The sequence below is a fragment of the Aspergillus clavatus genome, genomic scaffold, assembly GCF_000002715.2.
Source record: "Aspergillus clavatus NRRL 1 1099423829798 genomic scaffold, whole genome shotgun sequence".
Taxonomy (NCBI): Eukaryota; Fungi; Ascomycota; class Eurotiomycetes; order Eurotiales; family Aspergillaceae; genus Aspergillus; species Aspergillus clavatus.
In genome coordinates this window covers 1,950,099-1,977,133 of record NW_001517101.1, presented here as the reverse complement: position 1 = coordinate 1,977,133, position 27,035 = coordinate 1,950,099, and the positions used below count along the sequence as shown (strand labels likewise).

At 52.2% G+C, this 27,035-nt stretch overlaps 11 protein-coding genes and 1 non-coding gene across 12 annotated transcripts, besides 8 other annotated features; 6 read left to right on the top strand and 6 right to left on the bottom strand.

The window, feature by feature from the left end:
- Positions 1–706: 706 nt before the first annotated feature.
- ACLA_094280 (uncharacterized protein) lies at positions 707–1,538 on the bottom strand (the record flags this gene model as incomplete). Its single annotated transcript, XM_001273153.1, has 3 exons — positions 707–1,114; positions 1,213–1,265; positions 1,316–1,538. 3 exons carry the CDS (start codon positions 1,536–1,538, stop codon positions 707–709), a joined length of 684 nt encoding a protein of 227 aa, XP_001273154.1.
- Positions 1,169–1,212: a microsatellite.
- Positions 1,186–1,212: a microsatellite.
- A 1,246-nt stretch (positions 1,539–2,784) lies between the features above and the next one.
- ACLA_094270 (uncharacterized protein) lies at positions 2,785–3,485 on the bottom strand (the record flags this gene model as incomplete). The annotated part of the gene is made up of 3 exons (XM_001273152.1): positions 2,785–2,871; positions 2,927–3,085; positions 3,177–3,485. 3 exons carry the CDS (start codon positions 3,483–3,485, stop codon positions 2,785–2,787), a joined length of 555 nt encoding a protein of 184 aa, XP_001273153.1.
- A 1,365-nt stretch (positions 3,486–4,850) lies between these two features.
- On the top strand, positions 4,851–5,075 carry ACLA_094260 (uncharacterized protein; the record flags this gene model as incomplete). The annotated part of the gene is made up of 1 exon (XM_001273151.1): positions 4,851–5,075. One exon carries the CDS (start codon positions 4,851–4,853, stop codon positions 5,073–5,075), a length of 225 nt encoding a protein of 74 aa, XP_001273152.1.
- A 285-nt stretch (positions 5,076–5,360) lies between these two features.
- Positions 5,361–7,220, bottom strand: ACLA_094250 (Zn(II)2Cys6 transcription factor domain-containing protein; the record flags this gene model as incomplete). The annotated part of the gene is made up of 2 exons (XM_001273150.1): positions 5,361–7,051; positions 7,109–7,220. 2 exons carry the CDS (start codon positions 7,218–7,220, stop codon positions 5,361–5,363), a joined length of 1,803 nt encoding a protein of 600 aa, XP_001273151.1.
- Positions 7,221–8,952: 1,732 nt separating this feature from the next.
- ACLA_094240 (putative MFS transporter) lies at positions 8,953–10,587 on the bottom strand (the record flags this gene model as incomplete). Its single annotated transcript, XM_001273149.1, has 3 exons — positions 8,953–10,211; positions 10,265–10,327; positions 10,377–10,587. The coding sequence occupies 3 exons, from the start codon at positions 10,585–10,587 to the stop codon at positions 8,953–8,955; spliced, it is 1,533 nt and encodes a 510-aa protein (XP_001273150.1).
- Positions 10,588–12,239: 1,652 nt separating this feature from the next.
- Positions 12,240–13,776, top strand: ACLA_094230 (SGNH/GDSL hydrolase family protein; the record flags this gene model as incomplete). Its single annotated transcript, XM_001273148.1, has 4 exons — positions 12,240–12,485; positions 12,536–12,972; positions 13,020–13,130; positions 13,197–13,776. 4 exons carry the CDS (start codon positions 12,240–12,242, stop codon positions 13,774–13,776), a joined length of 1,374 nt encoding a protein of 457 aa, XP_001273149.1.
- A 483-nt stretch (positions 13,777–14,259) lies between these two features.
- ACLA_094220 (purine-nucleoside phosphorylase) lies at positions 14,260–15,524 on the bottom strand (the record flags this gene model as incomplete). The annotated part of the gene is made up of 2 exons (XM_001273147.1): positions 14,260–15,330; positions 15,384–15,524. 2 exons carry the CDS (start codon positions 15,522–15,524, stop codon positions 14,260–14,262), a joined length of 1,212 nt encoding a protein of 403 aa, XP_001273148.1.
- A 1,437-nt stretch (positions 15,525–16,961) lies between these two features.
- ACLA_094210 (polysaccharide lyase family 1 protein) lies at positions 16,962–18,353 on the top strand (the record flags this gene model as incomplete). Its single annotated transcript, XM_001273146.1, has 6 exons — positions 16,962–17,158; positions 17,209–17,352; positions 17,398–17,523; positions 17,580–17,676; positions 17,730–17,963; positions 18,015–18,353. 6 exons carry the CDS (start codon positions 16,962–16,964, stop codon positions 18,351–18,353), a joined length of 1,137 nt encoding a protein of 378 aa, XP_001273147.1.
- A 584-nt stretch (positions 18,354–18,937) lies between these two features.
- Positions 18,938–18,958: a microsatellite.
- Positions 18,959–19,201: 243 nt separating this feature from the next.
- ACLA_094200 (nuclear transport factor 2 family protein) lies at positions 19,202–19,588 on the top strand (the record flags this gene model as incomplete). The annotated part of the gene is made up of 1 exon (XM_001273145.1): positions 19,202–19,588. One exon carries the CDS (start codon positions 19,202–19,204, stop codon positions 19,586–19,588), a length of 387 nt encoding a protein of 128 aa, XP_001273146.1.
- A 494-nt stretch (positions 19,589–20,082) lies between these two features.
- Positions 20,083–20,172, bottom strand: ACLA_094190. The gene has a single exon. It is a non-coding gene; the product is annotated as a tRNA-Phe (tRNA).
- Positions 20,173–20,607: 435 nt separating this feature from the next.
- On the top strand, positions 20,608–22,495 carry ACLA_094180 (putative MFS multidrug transporter; the record flags this gene model as incomplete). Its single annotated transcript, XM_001273144.1, has 6 exons — positions 20,608–20,710; positions 20,823–21,068; positions 21,128–21,412; positions 21,487–22,032; positions 22,141–22,314; positions 22,398–22,495. The coding sequence occupies 6 exons, from the start codon at positions 20,608–20,610 to the stop codon at positions 22,493–22,495; spliced, it is 1,452 nt and encodes a 483-aa protein (XP_001273145.1).
- Positions 22,496–22,808: 313 nt separating this feature from the next.
- Positions 22,809–22,842: a microsatellite.
- Positions 22,811–22,842: a microsatellite.
- Positions 22,843–24,196: 1,354 nt separating this feature from the next.
- Positions 24,197–24,237: a microsatellite.
- Positions 24,238–24,321: 84 nt separating this feature from the next.
- Positions 24,322–25,720, top strand: ACLA_094170 (FAD-dependent oxidoreductase; the record flags this gene model as incomplete). Its single annotated transcript, XM_001273143.1, has 2 exons — positions 24,322–25,296; positions 25,367–25,720. The coding sequence occupies 2 exons, from the start codon at positions 24,322–24,324 to the stop codon at positions 25,718–25,720; spliced, it is 1,329 nt and encodes a 442-aa protein (XP_001273144.1).
- Positions 25,721–25,946: 226 nt separating this feature from the next.
- Positions 25,947–25,975: a microsatellite.
- Positions 25,948–25,975: a microsatellite.
- Positions 25,976–27,035: the final 1,060 nt, after the last annotated feature.

Sequence of the window (27,035 nt, the reverse complement as noted above, 5' to 3'; positions counted from 1 at the left end):
ATGCGTTTCCATATATCTACCGTCTGCACTGTAAGTGGCGTGTCTTCCAGTATGTTGAAGGTGTCAGACTCGGGCCATATGGCTCTATGCAACGGTGCCTTTTCTAGAAGCCTGGGCATAGTCCATGATGAATGAACCTCCAATGAACTGCTCGATTAGATGCTTAGTCCGGCTCTTAAAACCATATAACGCGTCATGAGTGACTGGAGGACCTTTCCAATGTTAGAAGTGACCGGCGGAGCATCCGCTAGTGTACATGGCACCCAGCCCTCACCACTAGTCCTGGAAAAGGCTGAGAAGTCCGCATTACATCTGCATATACATGGCTGGTCGATAGCAAAAAAGAGCCCGTGCCTAAGAATCGGTGTTTCTGTTCTACCAGAGGGCATAGATTCTTGAGCTGGAGCTTATTCCACTAGGTAGAAAGCCAAATGAGACGCCGTGGCTGTTGTCGCCAGTACTGCAAAATCACTAATCCGGTCTTTCGGAAAGACCTATCAGGACAACATTCAAAACATTCAGAACCCAGAGGCTAATATATCACTGAGTCGAGGACGCTGGGTCCCCCGTTTGGCGGCTCAGTGTGCATTACAACAAACTCTATGGACTAGTTAGACAATTAAAACTCCCATTAGTTCATATAACTCCCACGCAGATCCCTTCCACGGACTCCTCACCTCCTAATCACGACGATATTCGCCCATATCTAGATCAAATTGGCCATCAGGCCCAGTGCACCCACCACCATCGCAGCACCCGCCATCTCCTTACGTGTGACCCCACTCGAGAACAGCAGGGTAGGACCCGAGCTCGCAGAAGGCTTCGTAGTCGCCGTCTGAGACGTGGACGTGGACGGCACTGTGGTTGAGGTAGACGGCTTGTAGGCCGCAGGGGCCGAGGAATCCGCATAGCCACTGTGGCCGCTGTTGTCGCTATAGCCACCATAGCCACTGTACCCGGTGCTACCGGTGCTGTCGGTGCTACCAGTGTTACCAGACTTGGTGCTCGCGCTTCCACCGGAACTAGGGACGTAAGTGGGCTGGCTGGGGGCGAAACTGAAGGTTGGCTGGAGACTGACGCCGTAGCGATCGGCGCAGGTTTTGCGGTCAAGGCCCTGGTGACATGGAGGACATCCTTAGCTTTCTCCATGCGAGAATCACGAGTGAAAAAAAAAAAAAAAAAAAAAACAAACAAACAAACAAACAAACAAACCTCTGGGCAGCAGTAGGGATCTTGCAGACAGAACGAAGTGCCGGGACAGGCGTCTGCCAACAGTCAGTAACGTTTGTGTAGACATGTGGTGAGGAGAACGGACAGGTTTTGCCAGGGCAGCAGACGTCGCCTCTGGACGGGTAGTAGCAAATTCCACTGCGGCCGCATTCGACGGACCCTGATGGGCACTCGGAGACGGGGGTGGAGCTGGGGACAAAGGCGGAGTTGTCCTGACGCTTGATGAGGCTGAGGCTCTGGAGTTCGGAGAACTCTGCGGCCACCTGGGTAGCCAGCAGGGGAATAAGAAGGAGTAGAGGACTGAGCATCTTGTCGGATGGGGTCTTCAAAAGAATGACTGTAGTTGGTGCGGTGGTTCCGAAAGAGCGACTGGTTGGAAGAATGAACAGGACGCAAATCTGTTGAAGATGTGTAGGCTTGGCCTGCCTCTTATGTATCAACCAGGAGGCTCAAGAGTCGACACCATATTTGAGTTTGAGTCCTTGGGAACGTCTTGGTATGGAATACGAGAGATGCTGTAGACTGATTGAATGGTTCCTGAGGAGGCGGAAATAGTCATTTCTAGATACGAGATGTTCATCCACGACGGGGGCAATACGAGATTTGCTAAGCCTCATTCAAGGGTCTAGATGGAAAAATGTCGCCTGAGCGTCTGATTCGTCTGCCTCTGAAGATCTCTGGTCCCTTGAGGCCTGAAGGGGTACACCGTGCCCCGTACTAAGAAACTAGATGGGAATATGGTCCTGGTGCTATCATTGCTTTTTGTCTGCAGACTCGAATTAGCATCTGAGGATGACTATGGCTCAAGGCTGATTGGAAAACCCCTATATTGGATTCCGGATAATGGCATCTGGGCTTTCCAAACAGAGGAAGCCCTGATATAATTCATTAACACTTGTACTATCCGTATAAGCCCTTCCCAGTCTCTGCGCATTGAGATAGCGTCATAAGACGACCACTATATCGGGTAAATAGGAGAAGAAAAAGCCCAGCTTAGCTCACTGAGATCGACATCATACTTCGTTATATGCACCAATCAACGCGTATGAGCAGGGGATAATGCTGATCCGGTAGATCGTCATTCAGCCGGCTGGATTGGCACCTCATCCTTCCTTCCTCAGGCACAGTTGCATGGTGAGGATACAGAATATCCCATCTAAAGTCCGAGAGCAGTGTAGATGGAGACGCTGCACGTGAGAACAGCCACAAGTTTTCAGGAGATCTTTGTAGGGCTAGCGAGCGATGAGGAGGAGCAGATAGTATTCAAGAGACTCTAGCCTCTTTAAGACTCTGAGGAATAGACAGTTAGTGTGGTGATTTTTATAGCCAGAGAAGCCTTCTACGCTGCATAGCAATGGACCTTCAAATAGCATATTCGAGAGTTGCCTGGGAAATATCAATATATCACAGACGCAAAAATCGAAATAATTTGTCTGCAGCGAATCGTAGCATCTGACTTTGTGTACGAACCGTGGTTTTCGAGCATGCCGAGTCGAGAACGGTGCCTCGTGCACGGTGAGGAAGAATACTACATACCTTTAGTGCGGTCACCCGCTACTTAGAAGCCAGGTCGATGAGATGTTCCCCAGTGCCCCAGATAGCGCCGCCTATCATGCATCCGCAGAACATGATATAGACCAGCTAGCCAATGTCAACATTTCATTCCAGCCGGAGTGCTATAAATACATGTACATACCATAGACGCGATCATAAGCGCATCATCCCATCCAAATGCCTTGATGGTATGCAGACAGACATAACAGCGCAACATCACCGCAATGCTAGCGACGGCCAGAAAGGCCGCCGCAACGCCTTTGATTGCCGCGCTCTGGTCAATCATCGCTGCCGAGATCTCCTGGATCCAGAAACGATGTGCGCAGATCGGGGCGTAGGACCGATTTGAGGTTTTGAACTTCCCCAGTCAACCACTCTGTCGAATCCCACACTGGGGTACCGGAAAGCTGAGAAATCGTAGTGTGCCTGTCGTGATTCGGGGATAATGCAGCCGTCGCCACTGGAATTCGCTGGTACCAGGAGCCCGGGCTCAGACGGGGAGGCTCTTGGGAGTTGGGAGTATTATCCCCGATATCAAGAACCATGGTCAACACATGGGTGAAGACGGACTTGGCGTTGTTCTGGGCGTCTGGCTGCCAGGCTGCCGTGTAGTTAGAGACATGTTGACCTGCAACAAGAATGCACTGTAGATGATCCGATTCGTCACTCTCTTTGTTGAGGGTTGATAGATACTGAGACATAGTGGGTCATTCAGGCGAGTGTCTACTCCGTATGGTCAAGCCCTGAGGGACTACATAGTATATCGCGATCCGCGAACCATAAATAACCAAAATAGGATTCTCCAGACTAGTACTACGGAGTATGCCACTCAAATGCCCATCTGCAATCTACGGAGTATTAGCTAGCTAGATTTGGACTCAACCGCTCCACCAACAGCGCTGGGTAGTGAGTGAACAGTGGATCAGGCACGATTAAGTAGACATGATTGAGCTCTCATCTCAGGGTCCGATCACCCATGACAAACTCGTACCTCATGGCAATACTGGGAGAGTCTTTCTGAAGGTCTATTGGGGCATTCACCTTGTCGTGGTTGATATGGGATAGGCTGCTATATTGGAACTGCAGTGAACGTATGATGGGAGTCAGATCAACCGAGATGGCCTTCCGATTGGACAATTGAAGCACTAGAAAAGGGGCTCATCGTTTCCGAGTATACGGAAGAAAGACTCTCCGAGATAATCTGACATTCCATTGCTTGGCTCTCATTCTGTGCTCTACGGAGTATAAGTGGAAGACAAGTCGTGGCTGATCAGGAACGCTTAAGCCCTAGGTACCAGTTAGCACTTAGTAGTCTACAGCCTACACAGCTGCTCTAACAATAACAACCAATTATCCCAGATAGACCCGGCTCCGCTCCTTCGGGGCTTCCAGGTTTCAATCCATACATTAACCATTGCCCTAATATCAGGCCGAAAAAAGCCCAACAAGACTAGTACTAGTGCAGTACAGTGTAGCATGCAGCAGCTCCAGCTCAGGTACCAGCATGGAATAAGAATCCCTCTGGCCAATCCTGTCAGATTTTAGCACTCCGACTCGCATGAAATGAGATGTTTCAGACTCTCAGCAACGTCCTAGCGATCCGAGCTAGTATCTATCTAGACTAGCTAGTATCTAGCTACTGGATTGACCAAAGACCCCTTCAGCCTGATGGATATGATCTCAATAGAATTTCCTCTTTGGGACATCGGGACCAACTAGACGAGTGCATTCTGAGGATGGGATTGGTCTGATCGGCTATGACATCATTTTCCGGCAGTCTAACCCTGATTGGGACTGGGCTTGTATGTTTTTACAGTTTAGGATAAAAATAGAGAAGCAGGCATGGTTGCTGATAAAGCGCCGAAGCATGGAAGTCGTGTATGAGTGGGTGATGGGAGGTATAAGCAGCAGTTGAAAAGGTCGGGGTGCTGCTGCTGCTGGTTCCTTCATCTTGTTGTTTCCCCTGAGAAATTGTCCTAAGAGTGATTCTGATTCACGTCTGGTCTGGTGAGTGCCATTTCCAAACTGCTGCTGGATACAGTGCTAAAGATGGAGTCACAGTCATCATGGCCCTAAGCAAAGAAGCAGTCATCTTGATCGTGCTCGTCGGGTGTATCGTCTCCGTCCTCATCGGCTACTCCGTGCATTTCATCTCCACCGGGGGGTTCCGCGACGACGAGACCGAGAAGGAGATGACACACGAGCAGAAGGAGTATATGAGAGGGCTTCGGTTGAAGCACTTGGAGTTCCTGGCCGCGCAGGTGGGGAGGAGATACCCCATGGAGGCTTGACCTTGCCCGTCGATTCTGAGCTTGCCTTCGCAAGGCTGAATTGAGTATTGCATAAACGGTGTTGGGATCAATCCCTGCTGGGCAGGGTCTATATTTGCATACACGACGAGTCACATCACGACGTTGCGGAGCATGGCTGTACGATAGAAAGGCTCGCAGGATACTGGGTCATGGTTATTTCGTTGGCGCATTATGGATTTTTTTTCGGGGGATGCCTGCTGTGGATGAACGACGGAAAGTCCTGGAATCGGGTCGTTCGGATTCGGAAATGCAACACCAGAAGGCTCAATCATAGTCGATGGGCACGATATCATCGATCATTCGCCACCGGCCGGTCGTCGGGTCACAGTGATTTCGCGAATACTTCAAGTACAGCTGCTCGGGACCGCGATTCCATCGGGAGATGTCAAGGTCGCCTAATAACCAGGGCTGGTCACCTGGTCGGAACACGGTATAGCCGTGGATTCGAGCTGCTTCGGGAATAAGCCGTGTGAGGGAGATTGGCGCCTGAGTTACTTGGAAGTTGGAAGTCCCGCCAGGAATGATGTTGGAATGATGGGTGCTACCACCGCTATGTTCACTTCTATTGTACGATATCCTGTCAGCAGGTGCAATGTCCGCCTCTTCTAAGTTCATAACAAGTTCGGCAAAGGTCGCAACCGGTGGGCATTTGTAAAGGTTTTGCATCGGCGGTGCCTTGCGTAGCAGATGAAGAGCTTCTCGGCGCAGCTCCGGGTCACGGCATTTTAAAGCTGTCAAAAAAAGCGAGAGGCCGACGCCCATCTCGAAGGTGAAGGGTGGCTGCGCGCCATCTGGGCCTGCTGAGGCCTCAAGATGTACCCGCGACTGCTCGACCAGGAGCTGGAACAAGGGAAGGCAGGCATCACAGGCGGTCTCCAACTGCTCCGTGCACGTGCCGATGTTGATAGATGTAGCAGCATAGTAGGTGAGAAGGAGAGAAGTAACACCGAGGGGAAGATCGGATGGGTCAGAGGAATTGACCAGGTCGTTGTATGCGCGATACCAGTAGCTGAGTTGTCCTTGGATCGTCATTTTTCTACTCATGAGTTCTTGAGGCACCGCTGAATCTTGACCCATGACCGTAAAGTGTTCGTCTACTGTACGCTTAAATATCATACACTCAGCAGCGAGGGCGGTAATCGCAGCGCGGGCCGAGTGAAGAGAAGAGAACCCAGGCTCTATGTGGTCTTTGGCGCAGGTCAGTAAGCCAGGAACAGAGGTGCCCGAGAAACTCAGCGATATCGTCCCCAATCGAATAAAGAAGGGAACAATCGTGTGTTCTAGGAGGTCGGAGTCTATGCGAAGGACCGTTCTGTCGCCATTCGGACCCCTAAGCTCCATGATCAGACGCACCCCTTGTTGATAGAGTTGCAGGGCTGCTTCGACGCGGCCTTGCAATGACTCAATGCATATGAACAGGATACAGCTGATGAGCGCCACATTGGCGTCGATGCTGCCTCGTTGGATGCGCGCTCGCATGCTGGACAGCGACCGCGAGTACCAGCGCAATGCATCACGGTGATTGGGATGCAAATTCCGAAACCCGTCCCCTCGGCTAAGCCACACCGGATCGAAACATGGATCGGGGCTTTCAAACAAGGCACTGATGGCGTTGATGGCGTCCCAGGCGGCAGGCTCACTGCGACAGACCTGGGGGACCACGCGGGCCCAGAAATCGAGGTCAAGCCCGCCAGCGATGAAGGGCGCTGCATACTGAGCGTAATAGGCGAAGGCACGCCGCTCGCGCCATACGGTGTTGGGTAATACTGACGGTGGGATTGCGAGGATGGGGGCAATGCTAGATGGATGCTGCCGGGATTGAGCGGCACTGCTGTATTCGCATTTCCGTCCCGTGCTGGTGCATCGAAGACAGTTGGGCTTTTCCTCTCCACACTTGACCTTGCGGATTCTTTCTTTTCTGGTTAGGCAGCGATTCAGGACCAAGCTGACGCCCACTCACTTGCATGTCCTACATCCGTTTCGAGACCGGTTTGATCCTTCGTGGCTCTTACTTGAGGGGGTGTCATCCATTGTGTTGTATTCGTTCTCGCAGGGATGCAATGAGCCAGGAAGATTCGTAGAGGTCAGAGATAGGAATGAGCCCATAGCATTGAAGCAGGACATCCAGATGTTGGTCTCCTTAACAGACAAAGCGCGACTCCGATTAGTCTGTCTCGCTTAATAATGGCTTGTATTAATACTAGTGCTCAAGAGCCATTCGCCATGGCACTACCCAGTGTCTATCGAATCTTCAATGGAAAGAACGCCTGTGGTAGCAGAAAAATCCATCATGAACATGAGAATATCTGGACGAGATCTCCTCCACTGGTATCACCAGAAAGTACAAATGTAACTGGTGGAAGCTGTCGCTTTGGGAGTTCTGGTGCTAGTTGCCCATCACGTGACGATGACAGACCGTCCAGGTAGAGAGCCTAGAGTTGCATACCCGCACCGCAAAAATCGGATCGAACCCTCACTGAACTCGCTGAGGTCATGAGGTGAGGGTTTGGTTCCTAGGCTAGGGTCGAGGGATCTGTAGTGGTTCCAGTTCCCCTTTGACCAAGCCTCTTAGGTTTTTTAAGGTGGTGTCGTGCTGGTGGTGAAAAACTAGATATTTGGACTTTCTACGGAGTATATAAAATTATATCACTAGATATCCTACTATCTGATCTATCTAGGTATATAAAGAGTTCTCTATACTAAGAATCAATTGATGTAAGCTATATTAGGTAAATTAATAATCTATAGGCTTATAGCCCTATATAGAGTAAAGTATATAGATAATGTTGCAAATATGTTCCCTGACGTATCTGGCCGGTCGTCCTACATCTTAAGTGCTTCCATCTATCCTGTGTTTAATCATGCCTCTGTCTTGGTCTTCTTTTCCTTCTTCTCTATGGAGAACTTAGTGTTAAGCTCTTTTCTTAAGGGAACTTCCTTCTCTAAGAACACCAGCAGGAATCCCAGGCCTGTGAAAGCCAGGCTCACATACTAAACTACATTGAGTAAATCTATGTAAATGGACTGGACCTCCGCGACTATGATGGGATCCGCGATGGAGTCAATAAAGATCTTAGTGGCATACTCATACGCCCGTCCATTGGTGAGCTGGCTACTGATGCGCGGCACCAGAATGTTGAACTAATTGTTGAAAATGGCCGTGGCAATGGTTGCGCCCCAGATAAAGCTAAAAGTACCCATAAAGGACCACATTGCGGTGCACCACGCTGTATCCTCATCAGTCAGTGGGGCCTGGGCCATGGGGAGAAGAACCAGCAGCGCAAGACCTGTGCCCAACACACTGAGAAGTTGGTAGCCCACCCACTCTGCAGTCGGCGTCGAGGAGGGTCAGGAGACCGAACCTAATGATCATCAGCGCGAGGCCCGCGTGCTGGATGGGACAGTAGCAGCCGAATTTGGAGAGCAGGGTTCCGCCGCTGCATTAGTTCGCTTTTCATGAGCCATGAGCCTAGAAGCACCAATTACCTCAGAGGCAGCGATGGGAGGATCGATGGGCAGGAACCAGGTTAGGGGTACGGAGCACTGTTCCGACATGCCTTCAAAGTACCGCCGGTCTCTGTGAGTATTGGTAACCCCCTCAGAAGTGATTGACTATTAAGTCTAACTCTGGCCAACGAAATCAGCCAAGCGATCTACTCGCGTGGCCGCCCTGCCGCACCGGCTAACGTACTAACGGCTTAACCCGCCCCCGGTTGATCATCTAGAGGGTCCCATCTGGTAGCCGGCATGGAATGATGCGGAAGTCAAGGTGGGAATCAGTCTGATAATAATCCAGCATTGTCAATTGAATCATCGGCTCATATCTCATAACTCGTATACATATCCCACACCGACATCACAAGAACCACCGAAACTCCGCCGCCGACGGCCCATCCCTCAACCTCTCCGTCGGCACATCCTGCGCCTTGATCCTGATTCCGTCCCTCCTGTCTCTTCGCTTGTTGTCTAACCACATATACAACCCCAAACACCCGGCCAGACACGCCCCCGTGGCCCCAAACACCGCCACCGTGATCAGCGCCGGCGTATACTTGGGCTTGTCCTCGCTGCGGAACACATTACTGCTCACCAAGCCCATGAGATTCGCCAGCGGCACGCCGATACTCGTCAGCAGGACGCGGCGTCCCTCGTGCGCCACGTTGTTGTTGTACCAGGTACTCAGCAGCACGGAAGGCGCCGAAGTGCCCCAGGTCATCATGAAGGTCGCAAAATACGCGACTCGGATCTGGGCCTGGACGTCATCGATGGACGCGTAGATGATGAAGCCGATGAATGTCAGCAAGAAACCCAGCACGATGAAGGGGGACCGCAGGCGGGCGGCGTCGGAGGAAAACGCCAGGATGAGCAGCATGACGGCACCGGTGATGTTGGGCGCCACGGTGTAGAGGTTCGTTTTGACAGTGGGGTAGCCGAGCCGCTGGACGATCTGGGGGAGGAACAGCCCGACGCCCTGGATGGGGACGCCGAGGCAGATCTCGATCGCGAGAAAGGCGTAGGTGGTCGGGTGCTTGAAGATGTGCAGGGCGTCGCGGAGGTTGAACTTCTCGTTGACGATCGCGCTGGAGTCGACTTGGATCCGGTGGAAGGCGAGCGCCTTCTCATCCGGGGAGAGAAATTCGGCCTCCGCGACGCTGCGTGGGAGGTACCAGAACGCGAAGAGGGAGAAGAGGACGGTGACGCCGCCTTCGACGATGAAGAGGTAGCGCCAGTTGGGGAGCGGCGAGTTCTTGATCTGGAAGACGCCAAAGGCGATGAGACCGGAGAAGGCGTTAGCGATGTTGGAGGCGGCGTAGAAGATGGCGAGACGGCGGGCGAGCTCGCCGCGGCGGTAGAAGGTGGTGAGGTAGTAGATGACCAGGGGGAAGAACGGCGCCTCGCACATGCCCAGGAACCAGCGCAGCGCGAAAATACCGCCGAAGTTCGTGGTCGAGGCCAACAGCAGGGTGAAGGAGCCAAAGCTGAACATGAGGATGGGCAGCACGCGGGCCGGACTGTAGCGTTTGCCGAGCAGTGCGCCGGGCGGAGCAAAGATCACGTACGGGATGAAGAAGATGGAGAGCAGCATATTATACTCGTTGGGTTTGAAATTGAGGTCTGAACGGGTTCAGTTGGGTTTCGTGGATGGAGAGAGAGCCCATAGAACATACCCTTACTCATTCCGTCCGTTTCGGCATTGCCGAGGTTGCCTTTGTCGAGGGCATTGAAGAGATCTAACCCCGTCAGTATCGCTCTGCCGACCAGAAGGATAACAGAACGTACACATGATGGCAAGAACGGGGAGCAATCGCACATCCAGGCGACGGCAGAGTGCCCGTTCAGCCTTGTGGTCCACCACCTGCACGACATCCTCCACGACCCCCGGTGCAGAGACGCCATGCTTCAGACTATTACTCTCATCAACAGTCTCATATCCAGTCAGATTCTTCACGTCATCTCGCGATGAGGTCGCGTGGGGAATATTTGCAGCCATGATGCCTAGGCGCCGAGTCGGAGCGCTGGCGGAGAACAAGGGCGAAGAAGTCTAGCTATAAATCCTGGATCGATGGACGCAAGGGATGCGAGCCTTGGCTGGCCGTGTTATCAAGGGAGTAGTAGTACTCTTGTGCTAGAGGCAGCGTATCATCCGTTGAAGGACATCCAGATAAGGTCGCATTGAGGGAGCACAGGACAGGATAGAGTGTAACCCCCACGGTGTCACCTCCGCGTTATCTCTCGGCCGGTGATCTGTCAGATTCTAGTACTAGTGATTCTACTTGATTGCATTGGAGACTCGCAGGTGAGGGGAAAGGAGCTTAGCAGGCTGGACGCAAGCGGCGATCCCTGCGCGGACCGACAGGGTTGCATTGCTGGGAGATAGGAATGATGCCTGTCTATCTATCTATTATCTCTGGCATCGTGCATTAGTAGGATCTTCCTTATCTTTAGTTTCAGATACAACTCGGAAGAGCTGGCTCCGATATCAAAGTTGTAGGAGAAGGTGATAGTCGAAGAGGAATGCAACTGTGCACCAATACTCAACCTTAGCTGCACTTTAATACTTATATATCTAATTATTCTTATACTTTTCTTGTCCTATATCAGGAGAGAGATTCTATTTATATTTACTACTTATAGCCTCATCATCTATAATCTCTTTTCTTCTTATCCTCTTAAATTCCTTTTATGCTATGTTCTTCTAACTCTCCTCCTACTACTATCTACACTACTTAGTACCTCTTATCTAGTGCTAATATTAGTATTAGTAAGCTTTAAGCATATTTAAGGTCTAAAGTATGATTTTAAGTATCTTCATTTCATCTTCACCTGGGTTGAAAGATCACGGAGAAGAATGATAATCCTCCACTCCTCGTTGCGCTCTCCACAGACGTCCTATGGTCGTTCAATCGTTGGTGTCAATGGTTGGAATCTCTGTTCTAGGATAAATCAATATAGAACGAGTGCATCTTGATCTCTGCAGGGTTGAGAACGTCAGTATCCAGCAAGCCATGATATGCGCTCTAAGTCCGATACAGGTCATCTGGCAGTTGGGAAGCCCACGTCAGACAGACCGAGAGGATGGCGGCGCTTGCTTATCTCTGAGCTAAGATTTATCGAATAAATTATAAACCTCAAAAGTCAATGCGGATTGAAACGGGTGCATTCCGTACCCCGCAATATCATGCGCCGCTGGACAAGGTTAGGGCTCGCACCATGAGTGCTATAATGAAATCATGTTATTAGCAAAGCTCTCGACAGTACTTCAAGGAGTGGTGAATGGAATTAAGATTTATTTTACAGTGGAGAAGAGCAGAGACCAGGTTTATAGGTATTCTCCTTCGAAATTGGAGGACAGTCTCTCCGCAATATCTCCAGCACTCCAGCTAATGACCCCAGACGGAAGATATCCGGCTGAATGCGTGACTGCGGGGGAGCTGCATCCTGACGGCAATTGAAATAGATTAAGCATTCCTAAGTTCTGAGACTAGGCTAATGGAATTTCTGAAGAAAGACGCCGTCTACTCCACGACAAGCCTGCAGATCGACCATGATTTACCCGTTTAGCCTGTACGGAGAGAATCCGGGGAAGGGAAATGATTGCATGCTGGGGAGACTGCAGCTCATATTTAAATGAATGTCGCCCACATGCATTGTGTTTTAGAAGCCACAGCCAAGGTGTTTGGCTACCGCTCAGCCCGCAACAAGATGGCCACTTCTCTCGCGCGCGCAGTCATCTCCCTTCTCGTCCTCTTGCAGATCAACAATGTCTGGTCCGCTCCTCTGGAGGGGTCCCTAGGCTCTAGGCATGGAAACCCCAAGAGCCATTGGGTGGATATCTGGGCTACAATGCCGCAACTAGTCGAGCCCTACAACCTGCCTCCGACACCATTCGTAGGTTTCCCTCTACGAGTTCCATGCTATCCGTTGCTGATGAGGTATAGAACTCCACAGACGCCGTCATGAGCAACGCGACCATCCGCCAAACCCTCCGTGTCACCCTCAACGCAGACAAGATCCGCCTGCGTGTCTCAAACGCCTTCGGAGTCAACGATTTGACTGTCACCAGCGTCGCCATCGGGCTCCCCGCGGACCAGAAGCTGGGAACCAGCGTCCTGCAGCAAGGCTCAAGCAAGAAGGTTACTTTCAGCGGGAACCAGAAAATCGTCATCCCGAACGGGGCGCTGGCGGTCTCTGATCCCATCGATCTCCCGGTCAAGGCGCAGTCGACTCTGCTGGTTGATATCTACCTTGCGCAGGGTCAGAGGGGGAATTGGATCACGGGGCATCCGGGGAGCCGGACGACGTCCTGGCTGTCGTTTGGGGATTGGGTGGGCGCGAGTAACTTCACGGACTCGTCGGCACTGAGTACCGATCACTGGTAAGCGTTGGTACAGAGAGGGGGCGACATTGTTTAACACCAGACAGGTACTTCATCAGCGCCATCGAAGCCCCCTTACCACCATCGACTTCCAGCTTCGCTATTGTCGGAGATAGTATCACCGACGGACGGGGCAGCGACACTAACAAGAACAACCGGTACTTCCTTGCCTCCATCCCAACTGAACCACACCAAATACAAAATGCATAACTGACCTCCCAAAGCTGGCCCGATCGCCTCAACCTGCGAATGCAAAAACACCGACCCACCTCTTCCATCGCCCTTCTCAACCAGGCCGCCGGTGGCAACCGCATCCTCGCCGACGGCTTGGGGCCCAACACCCTTAGCCGCATCGATCGCGACGTCCTCGCGCACTCCGGCGTGCGCTACGCCATGATCTTCGAAGGCGTTAACGACATCGGCGTCGCGGCGGACGAAGCTGCCGCCCAAAAAGACATCGGGGACCGGTTGCTGGTCGCATACGCGCAGATCGCCACCCGCGTGCAGGCGGCGGGCATCCCCATCTTCGGCGCGACGGTCACGCCCTTCGGGTCGCCGGCTAGCTCGAACTACACGCAGCCGTACTCGGGTGTCGAGCGGGAGAAGACGCGGCAGCGCGTGAATGAGTGGATTCGCTCGAGTGGGGTGTTTGATGCGGTGTTGGACTTTGATAAGGCGCTGAGAGATCCTCGGGCGCCGGATCAGTTGGCAGAGAGGTTTGATTCGGGGGATCATTTGCATCCGAATGTGAAGGGATATCAGGCACTGGCGGATTATTTTCCTTTGAACGTGTTTGATGTGTAGGAAGACCTTGCTCGAGTTTGCGCCTGGCCCATCAGTTCAGAGAGCATCTTAACGAGCAGGATGGATCGGGCAATTAAACATGCCCTGGACGACTTTAGGCTAATGTTGAAGCCAGTGGCGGGGTCTGGTTCGCTGCAATCGTGGAGATGATCTCTTTCTCATAAATTGGCAATAAAGCTTGATCATATGAAGCATCAGAATGCGGTTCATTTACATGCTCAAGATGGAAATAGTCCGGAGGAACGCTGCCACATCCACCTAGTCAGACCTCGATTCTGGCTGCCAGGGTCAAGACTTCATGGCTGTCTTCGATACCGATAGCTTTAGGCTCACTCCACAGCTTCTACGATTTGTTGGAGGTAGCGTAACTCCGTCCAATCCAACTCTCGATCGCTACGAGCACTATTATTTCTCATGCATGGTTTGCTACACGGCCTGTCCCGTCTCCATAACAGCACGCCTTGCTGACCATCAGAATTCTTTCTACCATCTCCTCCCACCTTTATGGATTCCTCTCCTCTTCAGTGCGCTCCCTTCCTTCAAGGCAATCGCGCGCCCTGGCCCAAAATCAGGCTTCCCTCCCAGAGTCCCAAACTCATCTCCAAGATAATTGCTTGCCTTCACGCCCACCGCAAACGTCGTATTCCATCCGGCCAGGATGCCATCCACGACTTTGATGCCGGCATTGTACAGATTTTGAACCGAAGGCCCAAACCCTCCCTGGTCAGCATATATCAGATTATCCAACGCCGACTGCCCGGGATACGGCCGATCAAAGTTCGACCCGGTGCGCATGACGATGATCCGCGCAAAGTCGACGCGTCGGTGCTTCGCGGCCCGCAGAAGCGCCTCGAGCGTGGCATTGTCCTCCTGCGCCGTCGAGCAGTAGCTTCCCGTCCCGTTCGTCCAGACGGTGAGCGTATCCTCGAAGATCTCGTCGAGGGTGCTCCCGCTGAAGAACACGTCGGTGGTGGAGACGTCGCACTCGACGACTGAGGGCGCCTGGGTGCCGGCGGCGTAGATGCCGTCTGCTGTGGCATAGTTGCTGCGATACCGCTTTGCGGTGTCGGAATCAGCTAGATCGGCAGTCCGCGCAAAGGAGGCGGCGATGGAGCGCAGGTCGGCGTTGACTTCGAAGACTTCGGTGCCGTAGATGGCGCCGGGGTATTCGCCGGGTTTCTTTGCGCCCTGTGGGAAGTACGGGGAGGTCGCGTTGGCGGGGAGATCGCGGAGGTCGATCTCGTACTGCAGAGCCACTTGCACAGCGTACCGAGCAAAGGTCACGCCGCCGATCGTGGCCGCCTTGGGGCTGATCCCGGCAATGCCTGCGATCAGGAAATAGGTGTGCGTGAGGTCGAAGAGGGGCGAGAAGGCGACGGACGACACGGTGATGGCGGCGTTGATCTCGCCTTCGCCGGTGATGAGCTGGCAGATGCTATAGTCGGCTGTGCAATAGACATCCGGATAGATGGGTGAAGCACCTGGCACGGTGATGTTGTGCGCCAGCAGATCAAAGTCGGGGATACCCCACCATACCGTCGCTTCGGGCTCGAACTACAAGCAGTGAGTATGGTATAGATATGATCGGTGCATCCGACCGGACATACCATGGAGACAATGAAGATCTTGGGCGCGATCTTGCGTGGATGATGCTCTGATGCGGATCTGACGACTGACTGCCCAGGCATTGCCGACGCCAGGGCGCTGCCTGCGAGCAGCAGTCCTGTAGCAATGGACTTGAGATACATGATGCCGTTCTTCTCACAGATGAATATCCTCTACCTTGCTAATTTTGACCCGGAGACTCGGATAGTTATATGAGTGCGAATATTTTTTTTTTCCCCCTTCAGCAAGATCGCGCAAGAGAGTCCTGATATGGCCAACACGGTGGATCCCGATCCCAACTATCACTATCGCTCTGAGCTACAACATTCCTAGTCTAGCGATCAGCGTTGATATCGCATCCTATTTGCCAATTTAAGCATTGGTCTTTGTTGCATGTGGAGAATGCTCCCGGTGTTCACCGGTATGCCAGCGAATTCATTCTGCAAGGGAAAGCTTTTCCTGAGTCTGGTGGATGATAAGTTGATACCATGTCTTAGTAGAATAATATTGGGGACCGGTGAGATTGACACTGAAAAATAAATGCTTTCAAGGCTATCTATCGCTGCATTTCCACCTGCAAACTTGAGACTGGATGACTGGACTGGTTGGTTCAGTATAAACGATGATTCATCCCTACTTATCCTTACTTATCCTTCTCCTTCCATCCTCCTCTCACCTCAGCTTTACCCTCCTTAATCTCTGAGTATGAGAATGTTAGCTAGATACTAGCAGACTACAACCCCAAAGGCTAACCTTACCGTGAGTTGCCAGCCAGCTCGCGGGTCCAGATCGGGTAGCTAAGACATCATCGGCATGTTAAGTGCGCAAGTTTGATATTGCCAATACTATAGTTAATATAACCTGGGAGCTTTGAGGAAGGACACTACATGGTTAATAGACTTTATTACTCTAGGATATATAGAAATGAAAGATAATAGGGCAGTAAAGTGGATCGCTTCGCAATGCTAACTCACCACTTGGATACGGCCATTCTGTTTGATTCTCTATGAACGTAGATTATCATTATGACCGAGGAGGTATACAGGCCTCTTTTAATTCACACTAAATGAGTATATCAACCAAACATTCAAGGAGCTGAATAACTTCTTTGTATGCTCCTCAAGTCGCTGTTCACCTTTTGTAAATCAAAATATATTCAAGTATCGCCTGAGACTCCATTTTATCCACAAATCCCAGCGTGGAAGTTCTCCATGGACGTCAATTGGTGCATAATCTCCTCCCTGAAGACCTCACTTGAAGGACCGCCCGGTCATAGCTCTCGTGCCGATCCCATGTTTTGTCAGTCTTGCCAGCATGAATTGCCGACACCCAGCAGGACATGAAGACGGTGGACCTGACACGTTTTCTCCAGTCCACCAATCAACGGGACTTTTCCCAGATTTCATGTGAGCTTTGACACCAGGTGCACTAAATCCCATGCAGCCGGTGGCCTGGTGCACCTAATCCTGGGTGGCATGTTTCGACTGGGAGTCCTGGGGAATAAAGGCCTCTCGACCCCCTCCCCCTGAAAATGCAGAACCACGGAATTACTTCATCTTGTCTTCTCCTAGACTATCAACATGAAATACGCATCCTTCCTTGCCCTGGTGGGCTTCATCACCAGCACCAGCGCCATTGGTGTCTCCGGGGCTGCGGAGGGTTTCGCCAAAGGGGTCACTGGAGGTGGAAGCGCCACGCCTGTCTATCCCAGCACGACTGCCGAGCTGGTCTCGTACCTCACAGACAGCCAGCCGCGCGTGATTGTGTTGACCAAGACGTATGTGATCGAGCGCCCTGTTTGCGACAATGCTAACCGCAGGGCTGAAGATTCGATTTCACCAACACTGAAGGCTCGACCACGGCGACGGGCTGTGCGCCTTGGGGTACTGCCCCAGGCTGTCAGTTGGCGATCAACCAGAATGATTGGTGTAAAAACTACCAGTCGAGTGCGCCCTCGGTATCTGTTACTTAGTAAGTCGGCCTGCAGTTAAGGAAGGATAACAACTGACGGGCCAGTGATAATGCCGGCGTGCTTGGTATGACAGTAGCTTCGGATAAGACCTTGCTGGGATCTGGATCCAGTGGTGTGATCAAGGGAAAGGGTCTCCGGGTTGTCAGCGGCGCAAAGAATATCATCATCCAGTGAGGTTCATGGCAAGGCTGCTCCGCTTGATGGCATGCTGATATCGGGGGTTCAGAAACGTTGCGATTACGGACATCAACCCCAAGTACGTCTGGGGCGGCGATGCCATCACTATCGACAATGCCGATATGGTCTGGATCGACCATGTTACGGTCAGTGCCCTACTTGATTGATATCGATCTTTTCCGCCACTGACAGGTAATAGACTGCGCGCATCGGCCGACAGCATCTCGTCCTCGGCACCAGCGCCTCGAACCGCGTAACGATCTCCAACTCCTACTTCAACGGCGTGTCCAGCTACTCCGCCACCTGCGACGGCTACCACTACTGGGGCATCTACCTTACCGGCTCAAACGACCTGGTCACCATGAAGGGCAACTACATCCACCACTTCAGCGGCCGCAGCCCGAAAATCCAGGGGAATACTCTTCTGCATGCGGTAAGCGAACGCTGCCTCGGGTTTCATGCAGCCTCTGCTGATTGATGCTAGGTCAATAACTACTGGTACGACTCTACCGGCCACGCCTTCGAGATTGGATCGGGTGGCTACGTCCTCGCCGAGGGGAACGTCTTCCAGAACATCAAGACGATTGTGGAACCGCCCGTGGGGGGGCAGCTGTTTACCTCCCCAAATAGCAATACCAATCAGGCCTGTTCGGCGTATCTGGGTCATGTTTGTCAGGTTAATGGTTTTGGGAGCTCGGGACCATTCAGTCAGGCGGATACAGGGCTCTTGTCAAAGTTTTCTGGTAAGAATGTTGCCTCGGCGTCGGCGTACACGGTGGCACAGTCGAGGGTTCCGTCGAGTGCCGGGCAGGGGAAGCTATAGGGATCGGGCACATAGGACCGTGATGTTCAAGGAGCGGAAGGACGGCCTTTTGGCCTATGTTATTCATCTGGATGAAACATTTCTAGTCATCGATTGATTGATGTATCATTGGCTTCAGAGAACCAGTAGACAGGGGTAGGTGAAATCAACAATCACCACTGAGTCAAAACCAGGTACTAACCATCCGCTGGTCAGCCTGTTCAAAAAGCACAGGCGCGAGAGAGAGTTTTTGGCCCAACCTGGTGGTGACTGAGCTAGATGATACACATTATACGGCTTAATTGGTCTAATACTGTGTTATAATTAGGATTAGCCTAGTTGTGATATAGTTGAGAGGGCCAAACCCTCATGCGGATTGATATGACGCATGTGGAGCCAGCAACGGGGACAGCTGATTGACCGCAACAGAAGAGATCTTAGTCCGTTTGACTACTACTAAACACGTAGAGAGTAGTTAGACTTAGGTTCAGGACGATAGACTACTAATATATCTGCGTCTCGGGGGATTTCGAAGAGATGAAGAACAACGTCATGCACGTGGGGACCAGCCACATGACGTCACGCCTGTCTCCCATCCAAGGCGGCTTCTTCTTCTTCTTCTTCTTTAATACTCGGTTTGCTCATCCATGGGAGAGTCGAATGCCCTTTGTTCAGTCTCAGGAACAGAATAGCCGTCATCCCCTTGTCTAATATCATCCCGGGTTCATTGCTCGCTCACTTCCATCCTCGCCTCCGATCATCAACGAATCCCCTTCATAACCCTCCCAAGGTGCGTGAAGTCCCTCGGTTTCTCTTATGGCTCACCATTGCTAATCTTTTAATCGCAGAAGCCAACTCCATCCGTCACCATGCCTTCCATGCACGAGCGTATCCGAGATGATCTCCTCAACTGTGAACGTGCCCTCTGGACCGCTCTCACCTCCGCCGACCCCGGACCAGCCATTGAAAAGCTGTCGAGCCCCGAGGTCAACATGATGTTTCCCAAGACGCCTGTCCTCACCCTCGAGGGCGAGAACACCATCAAAGAAGCCGTCAAACCACCGTTCCATCGATTCGATACCTACTCCCTAGACGAAGTGCGGACCATCATCATCGATCTCATGGCGGGCGTCGTCACATACAAGATCTCGGCAACCCGAGGCAGCAAAACCTACAAGGCGACCGGCTCCTCGACATGGAGCCAAGGATCGGATGGAGAGTGGCGGATTGCGTGTCACCAGGAGACGTTACTGTGATTTGGTGGGTGCCTGGGAAGTCCCGCGTGGCGGACTGCTGTCTGGACATTTTCTCTTCTTCTTGATGACGCCATGTTTCCGTCGTATTGTAAGTGCTTGATACCGTTGATATTTGATGATCGGAGCGATGTGGTGCCCTGCAGACTTGGATTTAATGAATTGTATGAGCTATGAATGGATTACTTTTGCGGTTACCCTGGACTGGACTTGTGAGTATATTATGTGTAGTGGAAGAAGCAATATGTTTAGTATATTTATTGTACGATTGAAGAATGGGAAGAATTTCTCTTTTATACATTGTCTCTAGGGTTGACAACCAAGTATATATAAATATGTACATCGGGCAATGAATGAATACCGGGGAACTAGTAGACAGCGTCGATTACACGATTACTTGATTTCTCCTATAGTTCACGCTGAAATGCGATTTACAAAAAAAAAAAATAGGCAATTTACATCGACGGAGAGCAAAAAGAAAGGAAAACAAAAAGAGATGGGACGAACCGGGATCGAACCGGTGACCTCCAGATGAATTGATTGAAGTGGACTTCAGTCTGACGCGCTCCCAACTGCGCTATCGTCCCAAGATGATGTGCAACCGACAAAATTGTGCCATGTTGAGCCTACACTAACCGAACCGGCAAAAAAGACCTTCCCATCTTCATCTTCCATCTTCCTCGACGGATCAATCAGCAGTCTCGCTTGCAAAGTCCGAAAAAAATATCGAATGAGCGGTGTCCATCGCCATCTCTCGTCCATCGTTTCTGTTTGGTAATAATATCCGATGCAAACCTCCGTGATCCGTGCCGACTCGGTCAATCTCACCCAATCCACATCCATGTTGGTCCCAGTCGGTGGGCCGAATTTACCCCAGCAGTTCCCTCTCGCGCAGTCAATGTCTCATCATTCGGAGTCGGAAAATTCTTTTTTATTTTTTTTTTCCCTGTCAGAGTGTCAAGTTGTCAACCCGATCTCTGCGGACGGTGCCCAGCAGACTCTGTCTCCACAGTTGATCCATCATGACTCTCATGACTGCCCATGCCCGTGAACTGCAACAGGGCCAGCAATGGCGTTCCTCGTCATGGTTCATCGTAACGGCCATGGCAATGGCTCTATTTACAGGTAGAGTTTGGGTCTTGTAGCGCCCTAGCCCCTAGCTTCTAGCCCTGAGAAGCCCCCCTCCCCTGACCCCAGCTCTCCAAAAGTACCACCCAACTGACAACAAGCACCCAAGATACATTCCTCTACACTTTCCTCGTTCCGATTCTCCCATATGTAGTGGAGACCCGCCTGGGGCTTGATGCCTCATTGACGCAACGAATCAGCTTCGCGTTATTGTCGGAGAGCTCTCTCGTCGCCGTCGTCTTGAATCCGTTCATAGGTCACTACGCGGACAAGTCAGAATCAAAGCGAGTGTGGCTGCTGTCGGCGTTGGTGGCCGCCCTGCTTGGATCGATCTATCTGGCCGTCGCGAACTCGGGTGAGGACCGTCGTCCTGGGGAAATGTGACGCATCTCGATGGCTGACTGAACGCAACAGTGTTTGATATCTTCATGAGTCGCCTGATTCAAGCCATCGCGAGTGCGTTCATGTGGGTGATAGGATACGCAACCATAGCCGACTGTGTCGCACCCGAACGCTTGGGCATGATATACGGGGTCATCTCGGTGGCTGCGGGCGTCGGCCTATCTGGCGGCCCTCTGGCGTCGGGCGTGCTTTTCAAGCTGGGGGGTTATTGGCTGGCGTGGTCCAGCGCCTTTGTGATTCTCGCCGTCGATATTGTTCTGCGACTGCTCATGGTGGAAAATCCCAGGAGAAGGAAAGGTATGTGAGCCGACGACAGCGGGCCCGACGCCCCCGTGGCTGAATTCTGACTTTGGGCAAAACCTTCTTTGTAGAGAAGCAAGCAATTCGCCCCCCCGCCAACGACGACCCGCGCCCTGAGGAGACGCCACTTTTGTACCCAGATGATGATCCATCACCTGCCCCAGATGCCAGTGCACCGGCCGAAACGATGGTCAAGAGTGGCTGGCAGTATTACGTATATGTGTTCCAGCATCGCGGGTTCGTGGGCGGGGTGCTGGGCTTTTTTGCCTTTGCGATTTTGATTTCGAGCTTTGACACCACGCTTCCTCTGCACGTCCGTGATGTGTTCGGCTGGGACAGTATGCCCACCGGGTTGATGTTTCTGGCTCTGCAAGGCCCGTCCATCGCGCTCAGTCCCTTCATTGGCTGGCTGAAAGACCGAGTCGGGACCAGGATTCCCACCACGGTCGGTTTCTCTATCTTGGCGCCGTTGATGTGGCTGTTGGGTGTGCCAGGCGATGAGCGCTTCCCCTGGGCAAACCAAGGCCAGCGGGGACAGGTCATCTATGCCGTTGACGTGACTGCCGTCGGCATCGTATCCTGCCTCCTCAATGGCGTTGGCACGATTGAAGTGACTAGTAAGTTGACCTGTCGATCATCTTCAAGTCTACCCTGGTCGTTTGGTGTGGGGGAGGAAAGGGAAAAGAAACCCCTGTTGGCTAATCTGTTTCATCTTGATTGTTCAGAGGCGATTGATGATATTCAAACCAGGCACCCTGGCATTTTTGGACCACATGGCGGGTATTCGAGAGCCATCTCGATCTGTAGCATGGGCTGGACCATCGGTGCGTTCCTCGGCCCCATCTTGTCGGGCTACCTTGTCGAAACGATCGGATATTACGAGATGACCGGTGTGATCGGTAAGTACCAAGGCGAGATCTCTCGAGTCTCCAACGGTTGATCAGCTTGCTAATATGGGCCTTTTGTTTTCCCCATGGACCAGCGGTACTGTGTGCTGCCTCCGCTGTCAACGCATTCTTGAATCTCGGATCTCAGGCGCATGTCACCCACGGAAGTCCTAATCCGGACCCCCACCCGTAACTTATGTGATTGTCTCACACGGGGTGAAACACAGCCGGCGCTAATTAGGTCTATTGGCAGCTGTCAACCTGTTTGGCATAAGCTTGCATCGGATTGATCTCTCTACGACTGTAGATGCCGTAAAGATGCGTTTATTTCGGCAGGCTAGCTACTTGGAGGGCTTCAATCGGGCTCCACTGGTTTCTCATGGGGGCGAGGTGCAGCTTAAAAGAATCGCAGGATCTGTGAGACTGTGATGGAACAAACCAAATGAAATCATTCTCGGCGTCAGCAGCAGTCTGGATAGTGAATGGTCTGCTGATCTGAGCGGCCTTTTTTTTTTTTATTTTTATTTTTATTTTATTTTTGACTTCTTGGAACCGTAGCGAGGTCCGCATGTATACCAAGAAAGACTGACTTTCTCGATCAGCCACCACCCACGCAATGGAACTAGTCCAGACTCTAGACGACTCGAGAAGATGTCGAGACTCGAGAGCAAAGGAAAAATAGGGCATAGGCACAGAACTTTTGAGGCTTGAGACCTGCCTGGCGTCCACTTTTTTTTTTTTTCCCGCAGTAGTGCACATTCCAAAGGCCGCTTTTCTCAGCCTCGGCACAAATCACACAGCGACTCGTCCTTGGACAATGGGCCACTGCTGAGTTTTATTGATCCTCCTCGAGACCGTTACTAGTTCAATGCCAGGAGGTCTTGCTGATCGGTGTATGCCCCGATTCAGCTTTCGCTTCTTTTTTTGGTTCGAACCCGCCAATCCTGGACCAAGCTGTCGAAGAGAGTGGACGCCCGGTTATAAGCCGGAAGACCCGGTAGAAGACGAATCGTATTCGAATCCCGTCTCGCGTCAACGGCCGGCCTCGGGGGGAAGGGTTTCTCTAAGATTTCCAGTAGTGCGAAATAGTGTGCTTGCCTGGTCAGGCTACTGGAGGTCTGGAAGTCTAAAACCGAACTAATGTGCTTCCCATCCTTCCACCATCGCGTTTTTCAGTCCTGCTAACTGAGAACAGACTAGGGCTCATACCGATCCTGGCAATAATGCATGTGTCACAAGTGCCTGAAGAACGAAAATTTTTTTCTTGACTCCGTACTATCGAACCATGGATGCAGAACTGCCAGAACGGCAGTCCATAATCCAGATGTGATCATGCTGAGCCTACACAGTATGCCCCGAAGACTCCACCCTCTCCGGCCGAAGATGGATTGGAATTTCTCTCGTTCAGACTGCAGTGACCCGCGGACGATCGATCCGCAAAGCTCAAACCGGGAGTTTCACTCTTGGGATCTATTTATGTGACCTATCCCCCAGAAACCCCATGTGCACCGGGCCCCCCGCGGAGTTTCATCGTGACCTTTGACTTTGAGAGAGAGTTAGTTTTCCATTTGATCTCATCATCTGAGTGATCTATCGGGACTCGACGGACGCAAATTGCAGGCTGCTCTGGGATCAATCGGCTTATAGTCTCTGCAAGGTTTCCGGAGGTCATTCTGTGGCGGACGGCGACGGACGTTCCTGGCCACGCCACCCAATCTTGCTCTCTCCGTCTTGCACTCTTTGCATTATTCTTTTTTTGGTTCCCCCAGTATTGACGCTCTAGATCTCAGGACTAGGACCTGTGTTGGACTGCCGGGTAATCATTCCCAACTACGATCATCTCGATATCGAATCCTTCGGGAGATGAAATAAGGCCACCGCCCCATCTCAAGGGTTCTTCTTCTTTTTCTTTTCTTTTTTTTTTTTTTTTTTCTTACATACACACATTGATTCGGGTTCCCGAATTTATCATATTTTCTTTTTTTTTATATTTTTTTTCTTTCGTTTAATTCATACGTCATGCCTCCCCGAAGGATCCTGATAGTAGGAGCGGGCATTGCCGGTATTGCTAGTGCTCTGGCCATCTCCAAGGAGCTTACCCCCTTTGTTCCCGACCTTCAGATCACCATCTTCGAACGTCATGATATCCTCTCGACTTCCGGGGGCGCGATCAACCTGACCCCCGTGGCTCAACGTCATCTCGATCAGCTAGGCGTCTTAACGGAATTAGATCGACTGGGCGTCGAGGGTGGAGCGGATGTCGATTCCATTCAATTCTTCTCTTCCCGCTCGGGACGGTCCCTGGGGTCGATCGACTTCACGCAAGGTCGGGGCCCCGAATTCACCGGGTACAAGGGCCGACGGGTCATGCGCATCATTCTTTCGGTGGCCATGTTGGCCGTCGTCGAGCGGACCCGGAACATCGAGATCGTGTTTGGCAAGAAACTCTGCAAGGCCGAGGAGATGGATGAGGAGGCCACCCTCTACTTCGAGGACGGCACGACGGCCCGGGGGGATTTGGTGCTGGGGTGTGACGGCGTGCATTCGGCCACGCGAATGCAGTTGGTGGCGCCTGAATATCCCTCCGAATACACGGGCATTTCCTTCCTGCAAGGCGTTGTCGACGCCAAGATGGTCAAATCCCGCGTCCACTTCCGAACGACGTCGATGAACGTCTCCCGGCACGGCTCGCTCCTGGCGAGCTATTGCGATCGAGAAAAGGAGCAGATCTTCCTGGCTGCGATTGTCCAATTCGATAAGCAGCTGATTTCGCGATATCGGATCGAGGCCGGCCAGGATTGGAGGAAACAGCATGCCATCCGGAAAGCCCTGCAGGCGGAGATGCAGGATCGATTCGGGAAATCGGGCATTCCCTGCATTCGGGAGATGATCTATAGCCCGGCCGAGTGGATGCTCTACCCAGTGTACCAGGTGCGGCCGGGAGGACGGTGGCATACCCAGCGGGCGATTCTCCTCGGGGATGCCGCACATGCGGTACGTTTGCTAATCCTTCTCCCTAGCCACACTCTCTCCGTTCGCTCCCGCTGATGATCCGGATTAATAGATGCCGCCCCGCGATGAGTCGGCTGCATATGCCCTTGACGACGCCATTGTCTTCTCCCGGATCCTGGCCAAATACCGTCTCGAACCCCTGGCCGAAGCCTTCCGAGCCTACGAAGCCATCCGACGCGAGACCGTGAACGAAGCCTTCAAGTCCTCGCAACGCATGTGGGAGAAACACAAGGACATGGGCTTGTTGGAGGGCCGGCTGCGCGAGTGGACGCTCCCTTTCTATATCCGCAATTCAAAAGTGGCTCGCGAGGCCGCGTGGGAGTTTGACGCGACCAAGATCCTCATTCCGCCGCCGGCCGAGGAGCAGGAATCGTTGTACTCGTTTGAAAAAGAATATCGTTTTTAGGCTGGGCTGGAATGGGATAGACCGGGACTGGGACTGGGACTGGAACTGGAACTGGGGTCTTGGTGTTTTTTTTTTTTTTTTCTTTCTCTTTTTCTTTCTTCTTCTGGTATCTGGCATGGGATGACATCGCGTCGAAAAACATATTGCATATGGTCATAGACCTTTGGAGTGGGCACACATTGCATCGCGTTGGGGGTATTTCGGGATTATTTTGTTCTTTGCATCTTCTCTCTCTCTCTCTCTCTCTCTCTCTCTTTTGGATTGAATACGAAATACGAGTGATTCCGTCCGTCTAAGCGTTCGTTCAACTGTTGGTCTCTCACATCCTAAGCGCCGATAGACAAGCTCTTGCGAGTCCCATGGGCAGGCCCGGCAGATGGACGAGCGGATGAAACCCCGGCGTCCTTGGCAATGGTCCGCCCTACACAAGCTTTGAAACTGGATATTTTTCTACCTCATTTTTGAGACTCGAATTTGGCAAGGTCGGATCACTGTATTCGCCCATTCAGTCAGTGAGCTTCACTCCGTCTGGTGCCATGCTGTTAGGATGATGCAGCTTGTCGGTCTCTACCCCGGCCTTGGCTGCTGCTGAAGAATGATGTGTTCATGTGAAAGCCATGGAGTATTCTCCTGGCCGGGATGGTCACCGTGCAGGGCGGTTTAGAGAACGGAAATTATTCTCTTTCTTGCGGTCCTAATGCGGCGTCGTGTGACAGCCATCGACAGCAGTCCGTCCACCTATGACCTATAGGCTCTGCGATGACCCCCTGAAGGCACCGGCTTTGAGCTAGAAGGCCAAGAGATTCTGCCAAGCAGTCGGGTGTCTAGGATGGTGTTGCGGCGTGACCAGATGTTTGAGCTATATGGCTTCAACAACCCAAAGAAGCCTGGTGCCGGCGGTACTACGACGACCGTCTCCTCATAAGCGGCGTTCACCGCTGCAGTCAAGAGCGACGACAAGAATGCTCTGGCTAGCAATGGCGATGCCATTGGCGTTCGTACCTATCTCATAGTCTTTGGGTAGGGGGGGAGGGGTTTTCCCTACGAAAGAACAGAGTACTCCAACAACGTCTGGATCGACCCGGTCGATCAACAGCTACATCCACGACCACTGGAAGGCCTCGCTGGTCGGCCACTCGGACAAGGGCCACCGGCGCGTCACCTACAGCGGCAACCTACTGGAAGAACGTCAACTCGCGTGCTCCTTCGCTCCGCTTCGGCATCGGCCACATCTACAACAGCTACCTCGAGAACGTCAGCGACGGCATCAACACCCGCGACGGCGCCCAGCTGCGAGTTGAATCAAACCAGTCCG